General features: G+C 41.3%; 2 protein-coding genes across 3 annotated transcripts in view; both read left to right on the top strand.

Annotated features, from left to right (window-relative positions):
* The window catches only part of LOC110442266 (brother of CDO-like), a 192,213-nt gene that overhangs the window by 61,740 nt on the left and 107,195 nt on the right, over window positions 1-23,278 (top strand). The window lies entirely within an intron of this gene.
* On the top strand, window positions 14,696-17,295 carry LOC110442267 (uncharacterized threonine-rich GPI-anchored glycoprotein PJ4664.02-like). The gene is made up of 2 exons (XM_021485783.1): window positions 14,696-15,732; window positions 15,900-17,295. Exons 1-2 carry the CDS (start codon window positions 14,696-14,698, stop codon window positions 17,293-17,295), a joined length of 2,433 nt encoding a protein of 810 aa, XP_021341458.1.

A 23,278-nucleotide genomic window follows, 5' to 3' on the forward strand; every position in this document is an offset into this window, starting at 1 on the left:
ACTCTGTTGTCCCCTGTCCCTCACATTTACCATCCCTTCCCCCACTCTGTTGTCCCCTGTCCCTCACATTTACCATCCCTTCCCCCACTCTGTTGTCCCCTGTCCCTCACATTTACCATCCCTTCCCCCACTCTGTTGTCCCCTGTCCCTCACATTTACCATCCCTTCCCCCACTCTGTTGTCCCCTGTCCCTCACATTTACCATCCCTTCCCCCACTCTGTTGTCCCCTGTCCCTCACATTTACCATCCCTTCCCCCACTCTGTTGTCCCCTGTCCCTCACATTTACCATCCCTTCCCCCACTATGTTGTCCCCTGTCCCTCACATTTACCATCCCTTCCCCCACTCTGTTGTCCCCCTACCCCAGTTCCCCACCCTTCATGTCTGAAGGCTCTGTGATTTGACTTGAACTAGAGGTTGTTACAAATGTATTTTCCATCTGTGAAGTAATGACTTTGTGGAGCAGTAAGAGAATGGCGGCCATCTTCCAGCCCGGGGAGAGTGATTGCCCGGTCCTGCCATGTCTGACGTTTTTCTGCACATTTGAAACTTTATCATAGAAATGGATAAACCGGCTGTTTGGTGAAACATATAGCAACAGTAGGAACATCCCTCTCCCCATCCACCAACACCTGTCAACCATAAGTCAGCGCAAATTGCCATTTGTTTCCATGGAAACTGGCAGCCTCACTCCAAGTACGCTGTTTCTGTGGCTTTGATGTTGGACTAAACAACGAAGGGCCGAGGGTCAACATGGAGACAGGGAGCAGAATCACATTGATTCTCCCCGTGACACAAGCTTAAATATTCTGTCGAAGCTGGTTTTGATAAAGTAGGATTTTATGAGTTTTTTGTCCAGATTGATTTTGTATTTGTTCGTCTGAAGTGTTCACCTGAACTAGAACACCGTTCCCAGCCCTCTTCTTTTGTCACAAGCAACACGACCATTTTGTTGGTAACAGCCCCTTGCCTGGCATGAGTTGATTATTCCGCCTCAGGTAAACTGAGGATTTCTCTGGAAAACAAATGGGAGTGTCCTATAATACACAGGTACTGGATAAATGACCTTTTATCCAATAAAGCATAAAGTTCAACAAGGTGCAAGAATATTACTATTCTGTACAATTTTAGCCTCTTGTAACTTTCTCATGCAATCTGTTCATGATGTAATAAATTCAGGTATGAAATAACTGTTTAAACCTTGAAAATAGAATTGAAAAATATTTTCAGAACAAGAGTTAGGTGTTAGGACTGAGGTAAATGTTATAGTTTGTGTCACATACATACCAAGACATAAGTATTGGTGTACCTGGAGATTTATCACACGGAAAAATGTCAATTAACTTGGAATGTGTGATAGACACCCAGCGCTGGGCTAAACGTACAGAAATGAAATTAGAGCATTATTTATGTGTCATATATTGAAATTTTTATCAGTTTTTGAGAGTTTGTGATAAGTTTTTCACTGGAGCAGGTCAAAAGGATTCACAGACGGTTTCCAGTTGTAGGACAGAGGGGGCAGGCAAAGGGGCCTAGGAAGGGTTAGGGGGTCAAAAGGGAAGATTGATGGTTGGAGGGGGTTTATTTCTTTTAAGTCTGGGACAAATGTAGGAAGGCGGTCTATGGTTGATGTAGTTGCAAGGAAGATAGGCTCTGATGGTGTTTTATTTTTTGTTTGTTTTGTGTTTTACGTACTATTTACAGCTATGATCTTTAAGGACGGGCCAGGTTTGTTTGTGTTTTACGTCCCATTAACAGCTATGATCTTAAGGACGGGCCAGGTTTGTTTGTGTACCTGGCGACTACCCCATGTAGGTCTCTAACCCCCGACCCAGTGGTAGAGAGCTAGTGGTAGCAGAGTGTCAGACGCCTAAACCATTTGGCCACTGTGGCCCCTGGACTCTAAGGAGGCTGAGGTAGAAATGTGTCAGATACCTGGGAGGGGTATAAGGTAGAATACGATGATACGATAGGAATGATGATAAATAAGATGAATAAAGTACAAGATAAAACCCTGTGGCTGATTCCTTGTGTGCTGAACTTACGTAGCTACTATAGGTGACAAGTTTGGAGGATGCTAATTGGAGTTTGTACGTAGCTACTAGGTGACAAGTTTAGAGGATGCTAATTGGAGTTTGTACGTAGCTGCTAGGTGACAAGTTTTGAGGATGCTAATTGGAGTTTGTACGTAGCTGCTAGGTGACAAGTTTTGAGGATGCTAATTGGAGTTTGTACGTAGCTGCTAGGTGACAAGTTTTGAGGATGCTAATTGGAGTTTGTACGTAGCTGCTAGGTGACAAGTTTGGAGGATGCTAATTGGAGTTTATACATAACTACTAGGTGACAAGTTTGGAGGATGCTAATTGGAGTTTGTATGTAGCTACTAGGTGACAAGTTTTGAGGATGCTAATTGGAGTTTGTACGTAGCTGCTAGGTGACAAGTTTGTAGGATGCTAATTGGAGTTTGTACGTAGCTGCTAGGTGACAAGTTTGGAGGATGCTAATTGGATTTTGTACGTAGCTACTAGGTGACAAGTTTGGAGGATGCTAATTGGAGTTTCTATGTAGCTACTAGGTGACAAGTTTTGAGGATGCTAATTGGAGTTTGTACGTAGCTGCTAGGTGACAAGTTTGGAGGATGCTAATTGGATTTTGTACGTAGCTACTAGGTGACAAGTTTGGAGGATGCTAATTGGAGTTTGTATGTAGCTACTAGGTGACAAGTTTGGAGGATGCTTATTGGAGTTTTATTTAAACAGCTTCACCCAGATGATATTAATTTACTTTTTGAACTTAACTGATAAAAGAAAGGCTGTGAAACAAGAACAGAAGAGAAAGTACAAATTATATGGTGTCTGGGTTGGAGAAGACAGGATGTATGATACAGAAGTAGGGGAGTATAGATTGGGAGGGACATGGTGTCTGGGTTGGAGAAGACAGGATGTATGATACAGAAGTAGGGGAGTATAGATTGGGAGGGACATGGTGTCTGGGTTGGAGAAGACAGGATGTATGATACAGAAGTAGGGGAGTATAGATTGGGAGGGACATGGTGTCTGGGTTGGAGAAGACAGGATGTATGATACAGAAGTAGGGGAGTATAGATTGGGAGGGACATGGTGTCTGGGTTGGAGAAGACAGGATGTATGATACAGAAGTAGGGGAGTATAGATTGGGAGGGACATGGTGTCTGGGTTGGAGAAGACAGGATGTATGATACAGAAGTAGGGGAGTATAGATTGGGAGGGACATGGTGTCTGGGTTGGAGAAGACAGGATGTATGATACAGAAGTAGGGGAGTATAGATTGGGAGGGACATGGTGTCTGGGTTGGAGAAGACAGGATGTATGATACAGAAGTAGGGGAGTATAGATTGGGAGGGACATGGTGTCTGGGTTGGAGAAGACAGGATGTATGATACAGAAGTAGGGGAGTATAGATTGGGAGGGACATGGTGTCTGGGTTGGAGAAGACAGGATGTATGATACAGAAGTAGGGGAGTATAGATTGGGAGGGACATGGTGTCTGGGTTGGAGAAGACAGGATGTATGATACAGAAGTAGGGGAGTATAGATTGGGAGGGACATGGTGTCTGGGTTGGAGAAGACAGGATGTATGATACAGAAGTAGGGGAGTATAGATTGGGAGGGACATGGTGTCTGGGTTGGAGAAGACAGGATGTATGATACAGAAGTAGGGGAGTATAGATTGGGAGGGACATGGTGTCTGGGTTGGAGAAGACAGGATGTATGATACAGAAGTAGGGGAGTATAGATTGGGAGGGACATGGTGTCTGGGTTGGAGAAGACAGGATGTATGATACAGAAGTAGGGGAGTATAGATTGGGAGGGACATGGTGTCTGGGTTGGAGAAGACAGGATGTATGATACAGAAGTAGGGGAGTATAGATTGGGAGGGACATGGTGTCTGGGTTGGAGAAGACAGGATGTATGATACAGAAGTAGGGGAGTATAGATTGGGAGGGACATGGTGTCTGGGTTGGAGAAGACAGGATGTATGATACAGAAGTAGGGGAGTATAGATTGGGAGGGACATGGTGTCTGGGTTGGAGAAGACAGGATGTATGATACAGAAGTAGGGGAGTATAGATTGGGAGGGACATGGTGTCTGGGTTGGAGAAGACAGGATGTATGATACAGAAGTAGGGGAGTATAGATTGGGAGGGACATGGTGTCTGGGTTGGAGAAGACAGGATGTATGATACAGAAGTAGGGGAGTATAGATTGGGAGGGACATGGTGTCTGGGTTGGAGAAGACAGGATGTATGATACAGAAGTAGGGGAGTATAGATTGGGAGGGACATGGTGTCTGGGTTGGAGAAGACAGGATGTATGATACAGAAGTAGGGGAGTATAGATTGGGAGGGACATGGTGTCTGGGTTGGAGAAGACAGGATGTATGATACAGAAGTAGGGGAGTATAGATTGGGAGGGACATGGTGTCTGGGTTGGAGAAGACAGGATGTATGATACAGAAGTAGGGGAGTATAGATTGGGAGGGACATGGTGTCTGGGTTGGAGAAGACAGGATGTATGATACAGAAGTAGGGGAGTATAGATTGGGAGGGACATGGTGTCTGGGTTGGAGAAGACAGGATGTATGATACAGAAGTAGGGGAGTATAGATTGGGAGGGACATGGTGTCTGGGTTGGAGAAGACAGGATGTATGATACAGAAGTAGGGGAGTATAGATTGGGAGGGACATGGTGTCTGGGTTGGAGAAGACAGGATGTATGATACAGAAGTAGGGGAGTATAGATTGGGAGGGACATGGTGTCTGGGTTGGAGAAGACAGGATGTATGATACAGAAGTAGGGGAGTATAGATTGGGAGGGACATGGTGTCTGGGTTGGAGAAGACAGGATGTATGATACAGAAGTAGGGGAGTATAGATTGGGAGGGACATGGTGTCTGGGTTGGAGAAGACAGGATGTATGATACAGAAGTAGGGGAGTATAGATTGGGAGGGACATGGTGTCTGGGTTGGAGAAGACAGGATGTATGATACAGAAGTAGGGGAGTATAGATTGGGAGGGACATGGTGTCTGGGTTGGAGAAGACAGGATGTATGATACAGAAGTAGGGGAGTATAGATTGGGAGGGACATGGTGTCTGGGTTGGAGAAGACAGGATGTATGATACAGAAGTAGGGGAGTATAGATTGGGAGGGACATGGTGTCTGGGTACAACATGTAGAACATGATATGTATGACATGGTCTCTTTTTTTCATTTTTCTCTGAGGTAAATGAATTACTCTCCATGAGGACGGGGAAGTTGACATAGTATATATATATATATGATCCTGTATTTAATCAAGAAGGGGGCGCATACATAGAACCTTAATTAGCATGTTGTCAGTTCTGATAACTCATTCACCCCTACATGTTTAAACTAGACTTGGCCAGCCTTTGATTTGTTAAGGTTCAAATGTGACTTAAGGAGTGAATGGGTTACAGTTATGATACCTTACCAATGGTTTTATCTCCCACACAAAGGAGTATTTGAGGTGTGGTAATTGTTATGCAGTTTATAGTAAAATCTTGATATATACCTGTTATTTTATTTGTCGTTTCACTATCCTTATTTTTTCACAATTACTTTCTACCTTTATATAATGTCAAAATGGTGGATAAAATAATATTTTTTTACTGCTGATTCTGTGATGTCGCATTTTAAGGGTATGCAAGAATTGATGACCCATTTTAATGGTGCACAAGCATTTATGACACATTTGAATGGTACACAAGAATTAATGACACATTTTAATGGTGCACAAGAACTGATGACAAATTTTGATGGTGTACAAAAATTGATGACACATTTGCAAGATACACAGAGTCTGAATTTTTAGATAAAACATTAACTTAAGATGTTTAAGGGAGTTAACTCTAAAACAAATATCAGAAAAATAAAAGGAAAAATGTGAAGGTATCATATCCCCTTAAGTCAAAACTACTAATTAAAAATTAGCAATTTTAAGTTCATGATTAAACAAATTTTATTTAATGAATTAGCAATAACAAGAGCGAATTATTCCCCAACAATAAGTTGAACCCAACTGATCAATGAAACAAAGGATTTTAGGGGGTACAAAATCTTGAAAAATTATCAAATATCATACTATGAAATGTAAACGCCATAGGGAGCACTGCATATGAAGTACTAAGAGAAAAAAAACTTTATTCAAAAAATCTTTATTCAAAAATAACTTTCTGGAATTCAAATTCAAATATAAAAAGAAATAAATAAACACTGAAAGATACACATCAGTGCATAAATATCTTATCATTTATTGTCTGCAATATTATTAAATTTCACCATCTCTCATCTGGATATTGTATTAGGTAAGACTGATGATTTTAATAATGTAATATGTCTAAAACTTTGGCAAGTTTATGAGAAGATAGAGAGGTCTACACCAACAATAGCAATGATGCGAGACTGGAGAAAGGGATGGGTAAGGATGTCTGCAATAGACAGGGGCAGCCAACTAATGATCTGCAGGTCAGAAAGGATTGCCTAGGGGCTACAGTTTATACACAATCCAGAAACACCCACTGCTTATAAGGGAGACAACCAGGGGTGGAAAAGTGACAATAAGGGAGACAACCTAGGATTTACAGCTTTATGTAAGTGAGACAACCAGGGGTGGAAAAGTAACAATAAGGGAGACACCAAGGGTATAAACCTAATAACAAGGGAGATAACCTAGGATTTACAGCTTTATATAAGGGAGACAACCCAGGGTATACTTCAATACAAAGCAGACAACCTAGGATGTAAATGTCACAATAAGGGAGATAACCTAGGATTTACAGCTTTATGTAAGGGAGACAACCCTAGGTATATATGTCATTACAAGGCAGACAACCTAGGATGTAAATGCCACAATTAGGGAGATAACCTAGGATTTACAGCTTTATGTAAAGGAGACTGCCCAAAGTATAAATCAAAGGACAGAAAACCTAGGTGGCAAATGTCCATATATGATGAGAAGTCCTTATCGGGTACAACCCAGGATCTACATTTCATTCTAAAGGAGAAATTCTGGGATGTGCAGATCATAAAAAGGGGAGACAACTCAGGATTTCAATTTACAAACTGGAGAACTAGACTCTTTTTTTTTTATCAACATATTTTCTTGGACTGTAGTGTATGGCACAGTGTAACCACTTTTTATTACACCCTTTGCCTGTAGTGTATGGCACAGTGTAACCACTTTTTATTAACCCTTTGACTGTAGGGTATGGCACAGTGTAACCACTTTGTATTACACCCTTTTACTGTAGTGTATGGCACAGTGTAACCACTTTGTATTATACCCTTTGACTGTAGTGCCCCCCTCAGTGTAACCACTTTGTATTACACCCTTTGACTGTATTGTATGGCTCAGTTCAACCACTTTTTATTACACCCTTTGACTGTAGTGTATTGCTCAGTATAACCTCTTTTTATTACACCTTTTGACTGTAGTGTATGGCACAGTGTAACCACTATTTATTACACCCTTTGACTGTAGTGTATGGCACTGTGTAACCATGTTTTATTACACCCTTTGACTGTAGTGTATGGCTCAGTGTAACCACCTTTTATTACACCCTTTGACTGTAATGTATGGCACAGTGTAACCACCTTTTATTACACCCTTTGACTGTAATGTATGGCACAGTGTAACCACCTTTTATTACACCCTTTGACTGTAATGTATGGCACAGTGAAACCACCTTTTATTACACCCTTTGACTGTAATGTATGGCACAGTGAAACCACCTTTTATTACACCCTTTGACTGTAATGTATGGCACAGTGAAACCACCTTTTATTACACCCTTTGACTGTAATGTATGGCACAGTGTAACCACCTTTTATTACACCCTTTGACTGTAATGTATGGCACAGTGTAACCACCTTTTATTACACCCTTTGACTGTAGTGTATGGCACAGTGTAACCACTTTGTATTACACCCTTTGACTGTAGTGTATGGCTCAGTTCAACCACTTTTTATTACACCCTTTGACTGTAGTGTATGGCTCAGTATAACCACTTTTTATTACACCTTTTGACTGTAGTGTATGGCATAGTGTAACCATGTTTTATTACACCCTTTGACTGTAGTGTATGGCACAGTGTAACCACTTTTTATTACACCCTTTGACTGTAGTGTATGGCTCAGTGTAACTACTTTTTATTACACCCTTTGCCTGTAGTGTATGGCACCGTGTAACCATGTTTTATTACACCCTTTTACTGTAGTGTATGGCACTGTGTAACCACTTTTTATTACACCCTTTGACTGTAGTGTATGGCATAGTGTAACCACTTTATTAGACCCTTTGACTTTAGTGTATGGCACAGTGTAACCACCTTTTATTACACCCTTTGACTGTAGTATATGGCACAGTGTAACCACTTTGTATTACACCCTTTGACTTTAGTGTATGGCTCAGTGTAACCACCTTTTATTACACCCTTTGACTGTAGTGTATGGCATAGTGTAACCTCTTTATTAGACCCTTTGACTTTAGTGTATGGCACAGTGTAACCACCTTTTATTACACCCTTTGACTGTAGTGTATGGCTCAGTGTAACCACTTTGTGTTACACCCTTTGACTGTAGTATATGGCACTGTGTAACCACTTTTTATTACACCCTTTGACTGGGTTTCAATAAAAACAATGCTTCTTTGTGGTAAATTGGTACATTTTAATCAAATCCATTTGCACAGAAACAACTTGAGAGATGTGAAGAGGCTTTAGATAACTTGACAGTGAAGAGAATATAATGTTTAACTGTTTGTGGATTTTGCATGTTTTTCCAGATAAGTGGAACAATATACATCAGTGGTGATAGGGTATTTGTTTGAGATAAGGATCCGGAGGCTGGAATGTTACAGCACTTCCCTCGTGTTACAGATAACGTCCTGAGTAGGTAGGCGGATTAACACAGCATTATCAGGATTAATGTATACACAGATAATCTCTTTGTTAGCGAGGTGTTTTATGGTGAAGTATATAGCCTATAAAAAGTACTACACTATAGCCTGCCTTCCATCATGTTCTGACATTAGTGGGGTCAGAGGTCAGGTCGTTACTGGTCGCGGTCATGACGACACTAACAGTAACATTTGTTGGCGACTGTGGGTAATTAAAAAGAGGAAATATTGATGTGAAATTAAAGAGGGGAAGTCTGGTGTGGTTTGAGGAGGGGGATGGAAGCATAGTAAGACTTTGGTAGGAGATAATAGTGTGTGGGGNATGGGGCCAGTATACAGGAAGTACTTAGGGGAGGGTTGTTTGGGGTGTATGGTCGAGGCATTTAGGTTGACTGGGACAGGAAGTGCAATTAGACCCCAGAGAGGTAGAAAAAATGGCTGTGGTACTCTTACTACAATTAAAAAATGGTATTGGCATAGCCAGGAATTGTCCGTACAGGGGGGACAGGTTAGGGTTCTGAGATTGAAAACAACAGGTTATAAGGTCCAAAATGGGGCAGAGGGAAGCATTAAGGACCACCACTATAAAACATCTCAAAGTGGAGGAAAATCTCAAGCAATTTATTGTCTATGGTAAACTTGGAGTTGAGATGTTTTATACAAGTGCGGTCCGTGAGAGGGATAGGTAGTAGTCAATATAGAGGCTGAAATGGAGAGGAGGATTCAGATAGAGGCAGACAGGGTCAGGGAGGAGGGTCAAGATAGAGGACAGGGACAGGGAGGAGAGGTCACGATAGAGGACAGGGTCAGGGAGGAGAGGTCAAGATAGAGGACAGGGTCAGTGAGGAGGGGTCAAGATAGAGGCAGACAGGTTCAGGGAGGAGGGTCAAGATAGAGGACAGGGTCGGGGAGGAGAGGTCAAGATAGAGGACAGGGTCAGTGAGGAGGGGTCAAGATAGAGCCAGACAGGGTCAGGGAGGAGGGTCAAGATAGAGGACAGGGACAGGGAGGAGAGGTCACGATAGAGGACAGGGTCAGGGAGGAGAGGTCAAGATAGAGGACAGGGTCAGTGAGGAGGGGTCAAGATAGAGGCAGACAGGGTCAGGGAGAAGGGGGTCAAGATAGAGGACAGGGTCAGGGAGGAAGGGGTCAAGATAGAGGACAGGGTCAGGGAGGAGGGATCAAGACAGAGGACAGGGTCAGTGAGGAGGGGTCAAGATAGAGGCAGACAGGGTCAGGGAGGAGGGTCAAGATAGAGGACAGGGTCAGGGAGGAGAGATCAAGATAGAGGACAGGGTCAGGGAGGAGGGGTCAAGATAGAGGCAGACAGGGTCAGGGAGAAGGGGGTCAAGATAGAGAATAGGGTCATGGTGGAGGGAGCAAGATTGAGAACAGAGTCAGGGAGGAGGGATCAAGATCATCTAGAGGTTGAAAGTACAATTAAGAAGACAGAGACTGGTAGTAAGGAGAAGATAAGGTGACAAATGTACAGATGGCTTCTGAACTTTTATTCATCTAGGAATTTATTTGTTCACAATGAAAGCAATGAGGCACTTACTGGATCTGATTAATTGCAAACTTTTACATTTTTAACCGGTCTGGTATTTTTAGCAGAAGTAGGCGAAGAGGGCAGTTTTTGATGACATTTTGTATAATACAGTGCCTGTGTTATACGATGAATAAATACCTGTCTGTACCTATCTCTCGTTTACACTGCAGTCTTAGTGCCTCTTACCTTTCATCTTTCCCCATTGATGCACTTTTTGACCTCTAACAATGGTAGAAAAATTTGTTTCGTAAACAAATTCGATAAAAAGAGATCTTTGATCCTTATTCATTCCATATTTCATCAGGGCAGGGGTCATTTGTGAAGAACTTTTATTTTTACCTGTTGTTTAAAAGAATGACCCGTTTTACCTCTGTTTGCCGTTTTTTTTAACTACGACAAAATTGTCCCCTAGAATATTGTGATATAGAAGTGAATGGGTTGGTGATCGTATAAATGTTGACACTGTCAAGTTTTGTGTTGACTCTGTGTCGCGGCAATAGGTGACTCCTGTGTGAAAGCTTCACGACCATAGATAACTCCATATAAAGGCCTCTTAGAATTTATTTTAATAATTTACCACTGGACAAAGAAGACCATTTTTCTCCCGATCTTTTCAGCAAACACATTTGGATGGCTTAGCTGAACTTGTGTAGGTCTGTGAAGTGTGCCAGTGGGTTTTGTTACACTGAAGGGCCAAGCACCTGGTTTGATATCAGTTTAAAGGGCAGATAATTTGTGGAGACAGGTCGTAAGAAATCCAACAATGGCCCATTGCTGGAGTACGATTTGTGATGTACACAAAGTTAGGTTTGTGTGTGAAGTCTGATGATCCTTGTTAGTACCGACCGGTACAGAGTCGACCAGTAAGGGTTAGGTGATTCACTTGCTGGAATCTACTAGTAGGGAGAACCTGTCTAATCTGACCAGTATCTTAATTGTGTCCCACAGGTTGTCGGATAAAACAGGTTTTATTAATGCAATAGCTTAGTGAGTTGTTTAGAGTGTCAATACATCGGCCATTTTCTCTCTTTGCTTGATAAAAGAAATTGACGTTTTCAAAAGCTCACAAAATCAGCTTTCAATTCCTGTTTGTGTTCAAAACAAATTTAGCCTTTATTATTTATACCAGATTGATGAATCTTATTCCATATATGGTATGACAAATAATACAGAAGGCTAAATTTTAAGTCAGTTTTATTTTCAGTTATTTATTCAAAATTAAAATTATGGAAATATAAGTGGTTTGAATTTCCCCCAAATAGTTTTAAACCTAAGTAAGCTTTATATAGTTACAAAGGAGTCGTGTACTTAAGATAATCAAGGCTCAAATCATATCCAGACAGTTACAGGCGTGAAAACAATCATAATTCTCGTGTATGACTGTCATCTCCCTATAGTAACAGTGTGTTAAAGGCTGTATACCAAGTATGACTGTCATCTCCCTATAGTAACAGTGTGTTAAAGGCTGTATACCAAGTATGACTGTCATCTCCCTATAGTAACAGTGTGTTAAAGGCTGTATACCAAGTATGACTGTCATCTCCCTATAGTAACAGTGTGTTAAAGGCTGTATACCAAGTATGACTGTCATCTCCCTATAGTAACAGTGTGTTAAAGGCTGTATACCAAGTATGACTGTCATCTCCCTATAGTAACAGTGTGTTAAAGGCTGTATACCAAGTATGACTGTCATCTCCCTATAGTAACAGTGTGTTAAAGGCTGTATACCAAGTATGACTGTCATCTCCCTATAGTAACAGTGTGTTAAAGGCTGTATACCAAGTATGACTGTCATCTCCCTATAGTAACAGTGTGTTAAAGGCTGTATACCAAGTATGACTGTCATCTCCCTATAGTAACAGTGTGTTAAAGGCTGTATACCAAGTATGACTGTCATCTCCCTATAGTAACAGTGTGTTAAAGGCTGTATACCAAGTATGACTGTCATCTCCCTATAGTAACAGTGTGTTAAAGGCTGTATACCAAGTATGACTGTCATCTCCCTATAGTAACAGTGTGTTAAAGGCTGTATACCAAGTATGACTGTCATCTCCCAATAGTAACAGTGTGTTAAAGGCTGTATACCAAGTATGACTGTCATCTCCCAATAGTAACAGTGTGTTAAAGGCTGTATACCAAGTATGACTGTCATCTCCCAATAGTAACAGTGTGTTAAAGGCTGTATACCAAGTATGACTGTCATCTCCCAATAGTAACAGTGTGTTAAAGGCTGTATACCAAGTATGACTGTCATCTCCCAATAGTAACAGTGTGTTAAAGGCTGTATACCAAGTATGACTGTCATCTCCCAATAGTAACAGTGTGTTAAAGGCTGTATACCAAGTATGACTGTCATCTCCCAATAGTAACAGTGTGTTAAAGGCTGTATACCAAGTATGACTGTCATCTCCCAATAGTAACAGTGTGTTAAAGGCTGTATACCAAGTATGACTGTCATCTCCCAATAGTAACAGTGTGTTAAAGGCTGTATACCAAGTATGACTGTCATCTCCCAATAGTAACAGTGTGTTAAAGGCTGTATACCAAGTATGACTGTCATCTCCCAATAGTAACAGTGTGTTAAAGGCTGTATACCAAGTATGACTGTCATCTCCCAATAGTAACAGTGTGTTAAAGGCTGTATACCAAGTATGACTGTCATCTCCCAATAGTAACAGTGTGTTAAAGGCTGTATACCAAGTATGACTGTCATCTCCCAATAGTAACAGTGTGTTAAAGGCTGTATACCAAGTATGACTGTCATCTCCCAATAGTAACAGTGTGTTAAAGGCTGTATACCAAGTATGACTGTCATCTCCCAATAGTAACAGTGTGTTAAAGGCTGTATACCAAGTATGACTGTCCTCTCCCAATAGTAACAGTGTGTTAAAGGCTGTATACCAAGTATGACTGTCCTCTCCCAATAGTAACAGTGTATTAAAGGCTATATACCAAGTGTGACTGTCATCTCCCAATAGTAACAGTGTGTTAAAGGCTGTATACCAAGTATGACTGTCATCTCCCTATAGTAACAGTGTGTTAAAGCCTGTTTATCAAGTATAATAGGACAGGAGAAGAATGTTATATTTGTGATCAAAATTTATAGACGTTTACAAGTGAATACCTGTACCAGGTAATACAGGGATAAAAACCGTGCTTTGGACAGGTGTCAGGGCCGGAGATTTAGGGATACAACTCTGTATTCCATCATCTAATGTCATCTGTCAGAGGGAACTTGAGTCGCTCTGTTGGTATGAGTAGGATTCATTAGTTAAAAAGAGAAAAAAACAGCCGGAGATATGATTTTAGTCATAATTTTTGAAATATGCATGGTCACAGATTCAAATCAGTCGTGACTCACGTGGCCACCAGTCCAGTCAAATCAGTCGTGACTCATGTGACCACCAGTCCAGTCAAATCGGTTGTGACTCATGTGACCACCAGTCCAGTCAAATCGGTCGTGACTCATGTGACCACCAGTCCAGTCAAATCGGTCGTGACTCATGTGACCACCAGTCCAGTCAAATCGGTCGTGACTCATGTGACCACCAGTCCAGTCAAATCGGTCGTGACTCATGTGACCACCAGTCCAGTCAAATCGGTCGTGACTCATGTGACCACCAGTCCAGTCAAATCGGTCGTGACTCATGTGACCACCAGTCCAGTCAAATCGGTCGTGACTCATGTGACCACCAGTCCAGTCAAATCGGTCGTGACTCATGTGACCACCAGTCCAGTCAAATCGGTCGTGACTCATGTGACCACCAGTCCAGTCAAATCGGTCGTGACTCATGTGACCACCAGTCCAGTCAAATCGGTCGTGACTCATGTGACCACCAGTCCAGTCAAATCGGTCGTGACTCATGTGACCACCAGTCCAGTCAAATCGGTCGTGACTCATGTGACCACCAGTCCAGTCAAATCGGTCGTGACTCATGTGACCACCAGTCCAGTCAAATCGGTCGTGACTCATGTGACCACCAGTCCAGTCAAATCGGTCGTGACTCATGTGACCACCAGTCCAGTCAAATCGGTCGTGACTCATGTGACCACCAGTCCAGTCAAATCGGTCGTGACTCATGTGACCACCAGTCCAGTCAAATCGGTCGTGACTCATGTGAACACCAGTCCAGTCAAATCGATCGTGACTCATGTGACCACCAGTCCAGTCAAATCAATCCTGACTCACATGACCACCAGTCCAGTCAAATCAATCGTGACTCATGTGACCACCAGTCCAGTCAAATCAATCGTGACTCATGTGACCACCAGTCCAGTCATTCAATTAATCGTGACTCATGTGACCACCAGTCCAGTCAAATCAGTCGTGACTCATGTGACCACCAGTCCAGTCAACTCGGTCGTGACTCATGTGGTCACCAGTCCAGTTAAATCGGTCATGACTCACATGACCACCAGTCCAGTCAAATCGGTCGTGACTCATGTGAACACCAGTCCAGTCAAATCGATCGTGACTCATCTGACCACCAGTCCAGTCAAATCAATCCTGACTCACGTGACCACCAGTCCAGTCAAATCAATCGTGACTCATGTGGCCACCAGTCCAGTCATTCAATTAATCGTGACTAATGTGACCACCAGTCCAGTCAAATCAGTCGTGACTCATGTGACCACCAGTCCAGCCAAATCAATCCTGACTCACATGACCACCAGTCCAGTCAAATCGGTCGTGACTCATGTGACCACCAGTCCAGTCAAATCGGTCGTGACTCATGTGGTCACCAGTCCAGTTAAATCGGTCGTGACTCACGTGACCACCAGTCCAGTTAAATCAATCGTGACTCATGTGACCACCAGTCCAGTTAAATCGGTCGTGACTCACGTGACCACCAGTCCAGTCAAATCGGTCGTGACTCATGTGACCACCAGTCCAGTCGAATCAGTCATGACTCACGTGGCCACCAGTCCAGGCAAATCAGTCGTGACTCATGTGACCACCAGTCCAGGCAAATCGGTCGTGACTCATGTGGCCACCAGTCCGGTTAAATCGGTCGTGACTCAGGTGGTCACCAGTCCAGTCAAATCGGTCGTGACTCACATGGCCACAGGTCCAGTTAAATCGGTCGTGACTCATGTGACCACCAGTCCAGGCAAATCGGTCGTGACTCATGTGGCCACCAGTCCAGTCAAATCGGTCGTGACTCGAGTGGCCACCAGTCCAGTTAAATCAGTCGTGACTCATGTGACCACCAGTCCAGTCAAATCGTTCGTGACTCATGTGACCACCAGTCCAGGCAAATCGGTCGTGACTCATGTGACCACCAGTCCAGGCAAATCAATCGTGACTCATGTGACCACCAGTCCAGTTAAATCGGTCGTGACTCACGTGGCCACCAGTCCAGTTGATCAATCGTGACTCATGTGACCACCAGTCCAGTTAAATCGGTCGTGACTCATGTGGTCACCAGTCCAGTCAAATCGGTCGTGACTCACGTGGCCACCAGTCCAGTTAAATCAATCGGGACTCATGTGACCACCAGTCTAGTTAAATCGGTCGTGACTCACGTGACCACCAGTCCAGTCAAATTGGTCGTGACTCGCGTGGCCACCAGTCCAGTTAAATCGGTCGTGACTCGCGTGGCCACCAGTCCAGTTAAATCAATCGTGACTCATGTGACCACCAGTCCAGTTAAATCGGTCGTGACTCATGTGACCACCAGTCCAGTTAAATCGGTCGTGACTCATGTGACCACCAGTCCAGTCAAATCGGTCGTGACTCATGTGACCACCAGTCCAGTCAAATCGGTCGTGACTCATGTGACCACCAGTCCAGTCAAATCGGTCGTGACTCACGTGGCCACCAGTCCAGGCAAATCAGTCGTGACTCATGTGACCACCAGTCCAGGCAAATTGGTCGTGACTCATGTGACCACCAGTCCAGTCAAATCGGTCGTGACTCGCGTGGCCACCAGTCCGGTTAAATCGGTCGTGACTCAGGTGGTCACCAGTCCAGTCAAATCGGTCGTGACTCACGTGGCCACCAGTCAAGTTAAATCGGTCGTGACTCATGTGGTCACCAGTCCAGTCAAATCGGTCGTGACTCACATGGCCACAGGTCCAGTTAAATCGGTCGTGACTCATGTGACCACCAGTCCAGGCAAATCAATCGTGACTCATGTGACCACCAGTCCAGTCAAATCGGTCGTGACTCGCGTGGCCACCAGTCCGGTTAAATCGGTCGTGACTCATGTGGTCACCAGTCCAGTCAAATGGGTCGTGACTCACGTGGCCACCAGTCCGGTTAAATCGGTCGTGACTCAGGTGGTCACCAGTCCAGTCAAATCGGTCGTGACTCGCGTGGCCACCAGTCCAGTTAAATCGGTCGTGACTCACGTGGCCACCAGTCCAGTTAAATCAATCGTGACTCATGTGACCACCAGTCTAGTTAAATCGGTCGTGACTCACGTGACCACCAGTCCAGTCAAATCGGTCGTGACTCGCGTGGCCACCAGTCCAGTTAAATCGGTCGTGACTCACGTGACCACCAGCCCAGTCAAATCGGTCGTGACTCGCGTGGCCACCAGTCCAGTTAAATCGATCGTGACTCATGTGACCACCAGTCCGGGCAAATCGGTCGTGACTCATGTGACCACCAGTCTAGTTAAATCGGTCGGGACTCACGTGACCACCAGTCCAGTCAAATCGGACGTGACTCGCGTGGCCACCAGTCCAGTTAAATCCATCGTGACTCATGTGGCCACCAGTCCAGTTAAATCGGTCGTGACTCACGTGGCCACCAGTCCAGTTAAATCGGTCGTGACTCATTGATAATATGGAAGCAGTCTAGACCAGTTAGACTGGTTTAAATACTTTTAGCGTCCGATATATTTTACATGTCCATATTAAAACAAGAACATTAATTGGTCTTTAAATTGTTTCAAGTTAAGGTTGAAAACATTAGATGATGTAAATTCATTTAAGATTATATCCATATTTCACCCTTGTCTGGGGTTATAGGCACTGATAGCGATTTGTTTCGCATTTATAGCGTTTTGTACAGTGTTATAATTGTTAGATTTATTGAAGTGTACCTTAGGGAAGTAACGATAATGTTAGCTATCGATGGCGGAGACGTGAAATATTGCACAATTTTGATAAAATGCATCTATCCAGGCTGAGGGACTATTTATGTATTACCTTCAGCCCAGCGTACCTCGTTAACTATCGGCCAATGGTAAGTCAGACCTTTGTTACTAATTGTCCGCACTGTTTCATTTTTGCTGATATGTTCAATATTTTACGACAATTTGCATAGAGATAATAGCAAACCCAGACGTAGTGTTTCTAAGTGGTTTATTGTAGTTAGGCCATGGGACAACAACATTACAGGTGTTTGGTTGTATATCACAGCAACATTGTACAGATAAATATGGGGACATAAATTGGACGAAGAAATTATCACAGTAAACAAGGATTTGTCTGTCAATTAACATGTTCATACTGAGATGACCGCTAAAGTCCTTGCAATATTTCCAGTTTTGTTACATTTGGTCTGAATTTTGAAATTGTAAAACTGTCATATGACCTTTAATGTATATATCTCTGTTCAGTGAGAGAGATTTGGTCCATTTTAAAGTCCCTGGTCACAGCACCATTTTTAACCAGTCAAGATTTGAACCAGATATGCATTTTGCTCTGAAGAAATATATTTTAATAGCTCAACTATCTGAACAATGATGACACAGAAGGTCCAAGTCTGCTTACAGCTTAAAGCAGTGTGTGTAACTGCTTAGAGTTTTCTGTCGAACGCTTGAATGGCTAAGGACATTGCTTGGTCACTAATTTGTTAATTCAGAAATGGTTGTTTTACAAGAGATGTAAGATTACAGCCTTGATGTTAAGTTGTTAACTCATTCACCCCTGAAGACACATTTGAACTCTTCCAATTCAAAGGTTGGAATAGCTCATTATGAAAGTTCAGGGGTGAATGAGTTAAGCATAGGGTTATTGTAGACTTTACCTGCTGCCCATTTCCTATTGTATTTAAAACCTATACAATAAAATATTCCGAAAGTGAAAACATTCAGGACATTTGTGAATAAATTCAATACACACTGTATTTTATATCTATTATGAACAATTTGATCCTTTATTTTAATTGTCTCCTAAATTTTAAACTGACATCTATTTGAAAATGCTTTTTAAATTTCCCGATAACAGATATATTAACACACTCCCTAAGTCAGCTTGTCTGCTGACATACCTGGTCGCAGTAAAATATCTCACCGATTACATAACTTTATCATCTCGCATACATCATTAAACACGGTACGACGCGAATACTTGATCATTTTTACAGCTAATGCAATGAAATAACTGTTACCAAACTACTACATCAATTTTACAGGTAATTCCGTAATTCTCCATTGTTTTACAGGTAATGCTATAATACTAAATCATTAAACAGGTAAAACAGTAATAATAAATTGTTATACAGGTAACACCATTCTATCCAGTTTAACTACATACTACGGCTATGTAACTACATAATACGGCTATGTAACTACATAATACGGCTATGTAACTACATACTACGCCTATGTAACTACATACTACAGTAATGTAACTACATACTAAATCTATGTAATTACATACTACGGCTATGTAACTACAAACTACGCCTATATGTAACTACATACTACGTCTATGTAACTACATACTACGCCTATGTAACTACATACTACAGTAATGTAACTACATACTAAATCTATGTAACTACATACGACGTCTATGTAACTACATACTACGCCTATATGTAACTACATACTACGTCTATGTAACTACATACTACGCCTAAGTAACTACATACTACATCTATGTAACTACATACTACGCCTATATAACTACATACTACGGCTATGTAACTACATACTACGCCTATGTAACTACATACTACGCCTATATAACTACATACTACGTCTATGTAACTACATACTACATCTATGTAACTACATACTACAGCTATGTAACTACATACTACAGCTATGTAACTACATACTACGGCTATGTAACTACATACTACGGCTATGTAACTACATACTACGGCTATGTAACTACATACTACGGCTATGTAACTACATACTACGGCTATGTAACTACATACTACGGCTATGTAACTACATACTACGGCTATGTAACTACATACTACGGCTATGTAACTACATACTACGGCTATGTAACTACATACTACGGCTATGTAACTACATACTACGGCTATGTAACTACATACTACGGCTATGTAACTACATACTACGGCTATGTAACTACATACTACGGCTATGTAACTACATACTACGGCTATGTAACTACATACTACGACTATGTAACTACATACTACGGCTATGTAACTACATACTACGGCTATGTAACTACATACTACGGCTATGTAACTACATAATACGGCTTTATAACTACATACTAAATCTATGTAACTACATACTATGGCTATGTAACTACATACTACGCCTATATGTAACTACATACTACGCCTATGTAACTACATACTACGCCTATATGTATCTACATACTATGGCTATGTAACTACATACTACGCCTATATGTAACTACATACTACGCCTATGTAACAACATACTACGGCTATGTAACTACATACTACGCCTATGTAACAACATACTACTGCTATGTAACTACATACTACGTCTATGTAACTACATACTACGCCTATGTAACAACATACTACTGCTATGTAACTACATACTACGTCTATGTAACTACATACTACGCCTATGTAACAACATACTACTGCTATGTAACTACATACTACGCCTATGTAACAACATACTACTGCTATGTAACTACATACTACTGCTATGTAACTACATACTACGCCTATGTAACTACATACTACGCCTATATGTATCTACATACTACGCCTATGTATCTACATACTACGCCTATGTAACTACATACTACGTCTATGTTTTGTTTGTGGTTTTTTTCTTAAAAAACTTTAAACAACTTCCTGATTAACCAAAATGCCCAGGGTGATGATATTTGGCCAGTAGCATGCTGAGATGAAGGGCTATCAAGTTTGTTCAAATGAATGACCTTCACCTATATTCAAGGTCACGGGGGTCAAATTTGTGAAAAAACATTAAACAATTCTTCTGAATAACCAAAATGCACAGGGTGATGATATTTGGCCAGTAGCATGCTGAGATGAAGGGCTACAAAGTTTGTTCAAATGAATGACCTTCACCTATATTCAAGGTCACGGGGGTCAAATATGTGAAAAACATTAAACAATTCTTCTGAATAACCAAAATGCACAGGGTGATGATATTTGGCCAGTAGCATGCTGGGATCAAGGACTACTATGTTTGTTATAGTGAATGACTAGTCTTATATTCAGGGTCACATGGGTCTTTGTTTAAAATCTTTAAACGACCTCTTCTGAATAACCATGGGTCCCAAGATGTTGATACTTTGCAAGTTGCATCCTGAGATGAAAGGCTATAAAATTTGTTCAACATAATGACTTTGTTGAGTTTCAATCACAGGGATGAAATGTCTTAAAAAAAAATAACAGGTTCTTTCGAATGAATGTTAATCATAAATACTGATATTTTGCCTGTAGCTTTATTTTAGATCACTTTTAAGGTTACAAGTGTGAAATTTATACCAGGTGAGTGATGCAGGCCCATTGGGCCTCTTGTTTTGTGTTATATCTCCATAACATAAAAAATATATTCAAGTTATACTTAATTATTATAGACTTATGTACATAAAAAGTAATAAAAAGATGAGACTAACCAGCCATCTATACAACACTGTATCCTGGTGAAGCCAGCTCTGGATTATACAAAAAGATGAGACTAACTAGCCATCTATACAACACTGTATCCTGGTGAAGCCAGCTCTGGATTATACACTGGGAGACACTGCATTGACAAGCATATTAAAAAAATTAAAAAAATTATGATGTTTTCATCTCTCACATCATTGATCTGTTTAACAATGGTGCTTTATTGAAACTTATAGCGACGACCAAGAACTCGTTATAAAAACCAGTGTAATTGTCTATATGAATATCCAGTATTGATATAAGTGCTAGAAGTTTGTCTGGTATAGACTTCTCTGTAGAACAATCAGGTGGTTAAAATGATTTACTTGACAAGTCCCTCTACGCGTGTCATCCTCCACTCTCCACCGAGATTTATGTTCTGTTCATGCAAAACTGTAAGATTTCCGTCAAGGGAGACAAACCAATGTTACACATTGATCTTCTATTCTTCATAAAATCTATCCTCAGTATGGTTAATGGCTAGGAGCCTTTCAGTTCTATCACAAATTTACATAAATATATCACCAGGTTACAGATTTGCCTGCTTTTGTATTAGAGCTATAATATTTTTTGAAGTTTGATAATTCTTTTTAAATGCATTAACTAACAATACATTTAAATATGGATTCTTTCGTGTTTTGACATCTGAAATGGTCAGAAAAACACGTTTCTCTGTATGTCATGCTCCAGTAAATATCACGTTTTCCGTTGACAATATGAGAAGAGATATTAAGTGAAATCTACTGTAATATAAATTTTACATCACATGTCACAGACCAACAACATAATTGTTGTGTTCCGACTTCAGTCTCTCCCTAAAGTTCAGGTAGGTAGGTAGGGTTGGATTATTTGGATTAATTAGATGATGGGTACAGGCAATTACTTCCGTTGTTAGATTTGTAGCTAGCTAGAAGATTAAATTTCAGTTCAAGATGTTTCCAATGATTGTCCAAATTAATTTCAAAGTCTCTAATTGTTGTAGCCTGTACCTAAAAATGCTATTTCAGATTAATAAGCCAATACAGAATATTGGGGTAGGCACATCAAACTAGGGTAGGTTGGTTGAGTGGAAACAGTTTTACCTAGTATACAAATAGATTTGTCTGTATTTGGTTCGATCTCCAAGCTGCCCTTTAAATACCTCAGCAATATATTGTTAGTAGTTATTCAGATTCAGGAATGACAGAAGAAAGAAAAGAAAAATGGACAGAAAAATAAGTCATTTGGAATTGGCCGTTTAGTTCTTATCTTTGGGGTATGTACATCATCACCTGTGTTAATTTAGGACTATCAGGTAAAATCAAGGTTTGTTGACGCTACATTACACCTGTAAGTTACAGGTATGCTGTATGTTTGAATGTTGGAGGTTAATTGAGCTCGTTTAGGGTATTGTCAGTAGTCCTACTGGTAAACAGTGGAGATAAGGATCGGGACTGCGTATTGACTCAGCTTGATTAACGCTCGGAGGAGGGGTAGATGTCTTATCACTATTGTAAGCCGTCAATGAACACACATTCTTTATGTATATATTTCCTCTTGCCAAGAAATTGTTGAGATTTTTCCAACTTGCCGTATGGAAAGATTTTTTTTTTCATTCATCTGGACATAAGTTACTAATTTTATTATTTGATCGTATTTCTGGTATTGACAGGTGAGATAACAGTAGTTTGACATCACATGTTACTGCATACCTTAATCTACCAGTAAGGAATTATCAGATAAAATCTTTATGGTCCATCCTTCGTGTAATGTTTATATATCCAAGTTGACAGTAAAATCACGGACGGAGACCTTCTGTAGCCGGAGTGCAATGAAGAAGCGGATCTGTACTTCGCGGCATTGTGTCATTCCAAAACACCTAGCAAAAGTCTGTTCTCACTTGTTAGAAATATCTTCGCCTTGTCCCATTCTATGAGCGCTAAGGGCCCGTTGGAAATTTGAGCCGAA

The sequence above is a fragment of the Mizuhopecten yessoensis genome, unplaced genomic scaffold, assembly GCF_002113885.1.
Source record: "Mizuhopecten yessoensis strain PY_sf001 unplaced genomic scaffold, ASM211388v2 scaffold716241, whole genome shotgun sequence".
Classification (NCBI taxonomy): domain Eukaryota; kingdom Metazoa; phylum Mollusca; class Bivalvia; order Pectinida; family Pectinidae; genus Mizuhopecten; species Mizuhopecten yessoensis.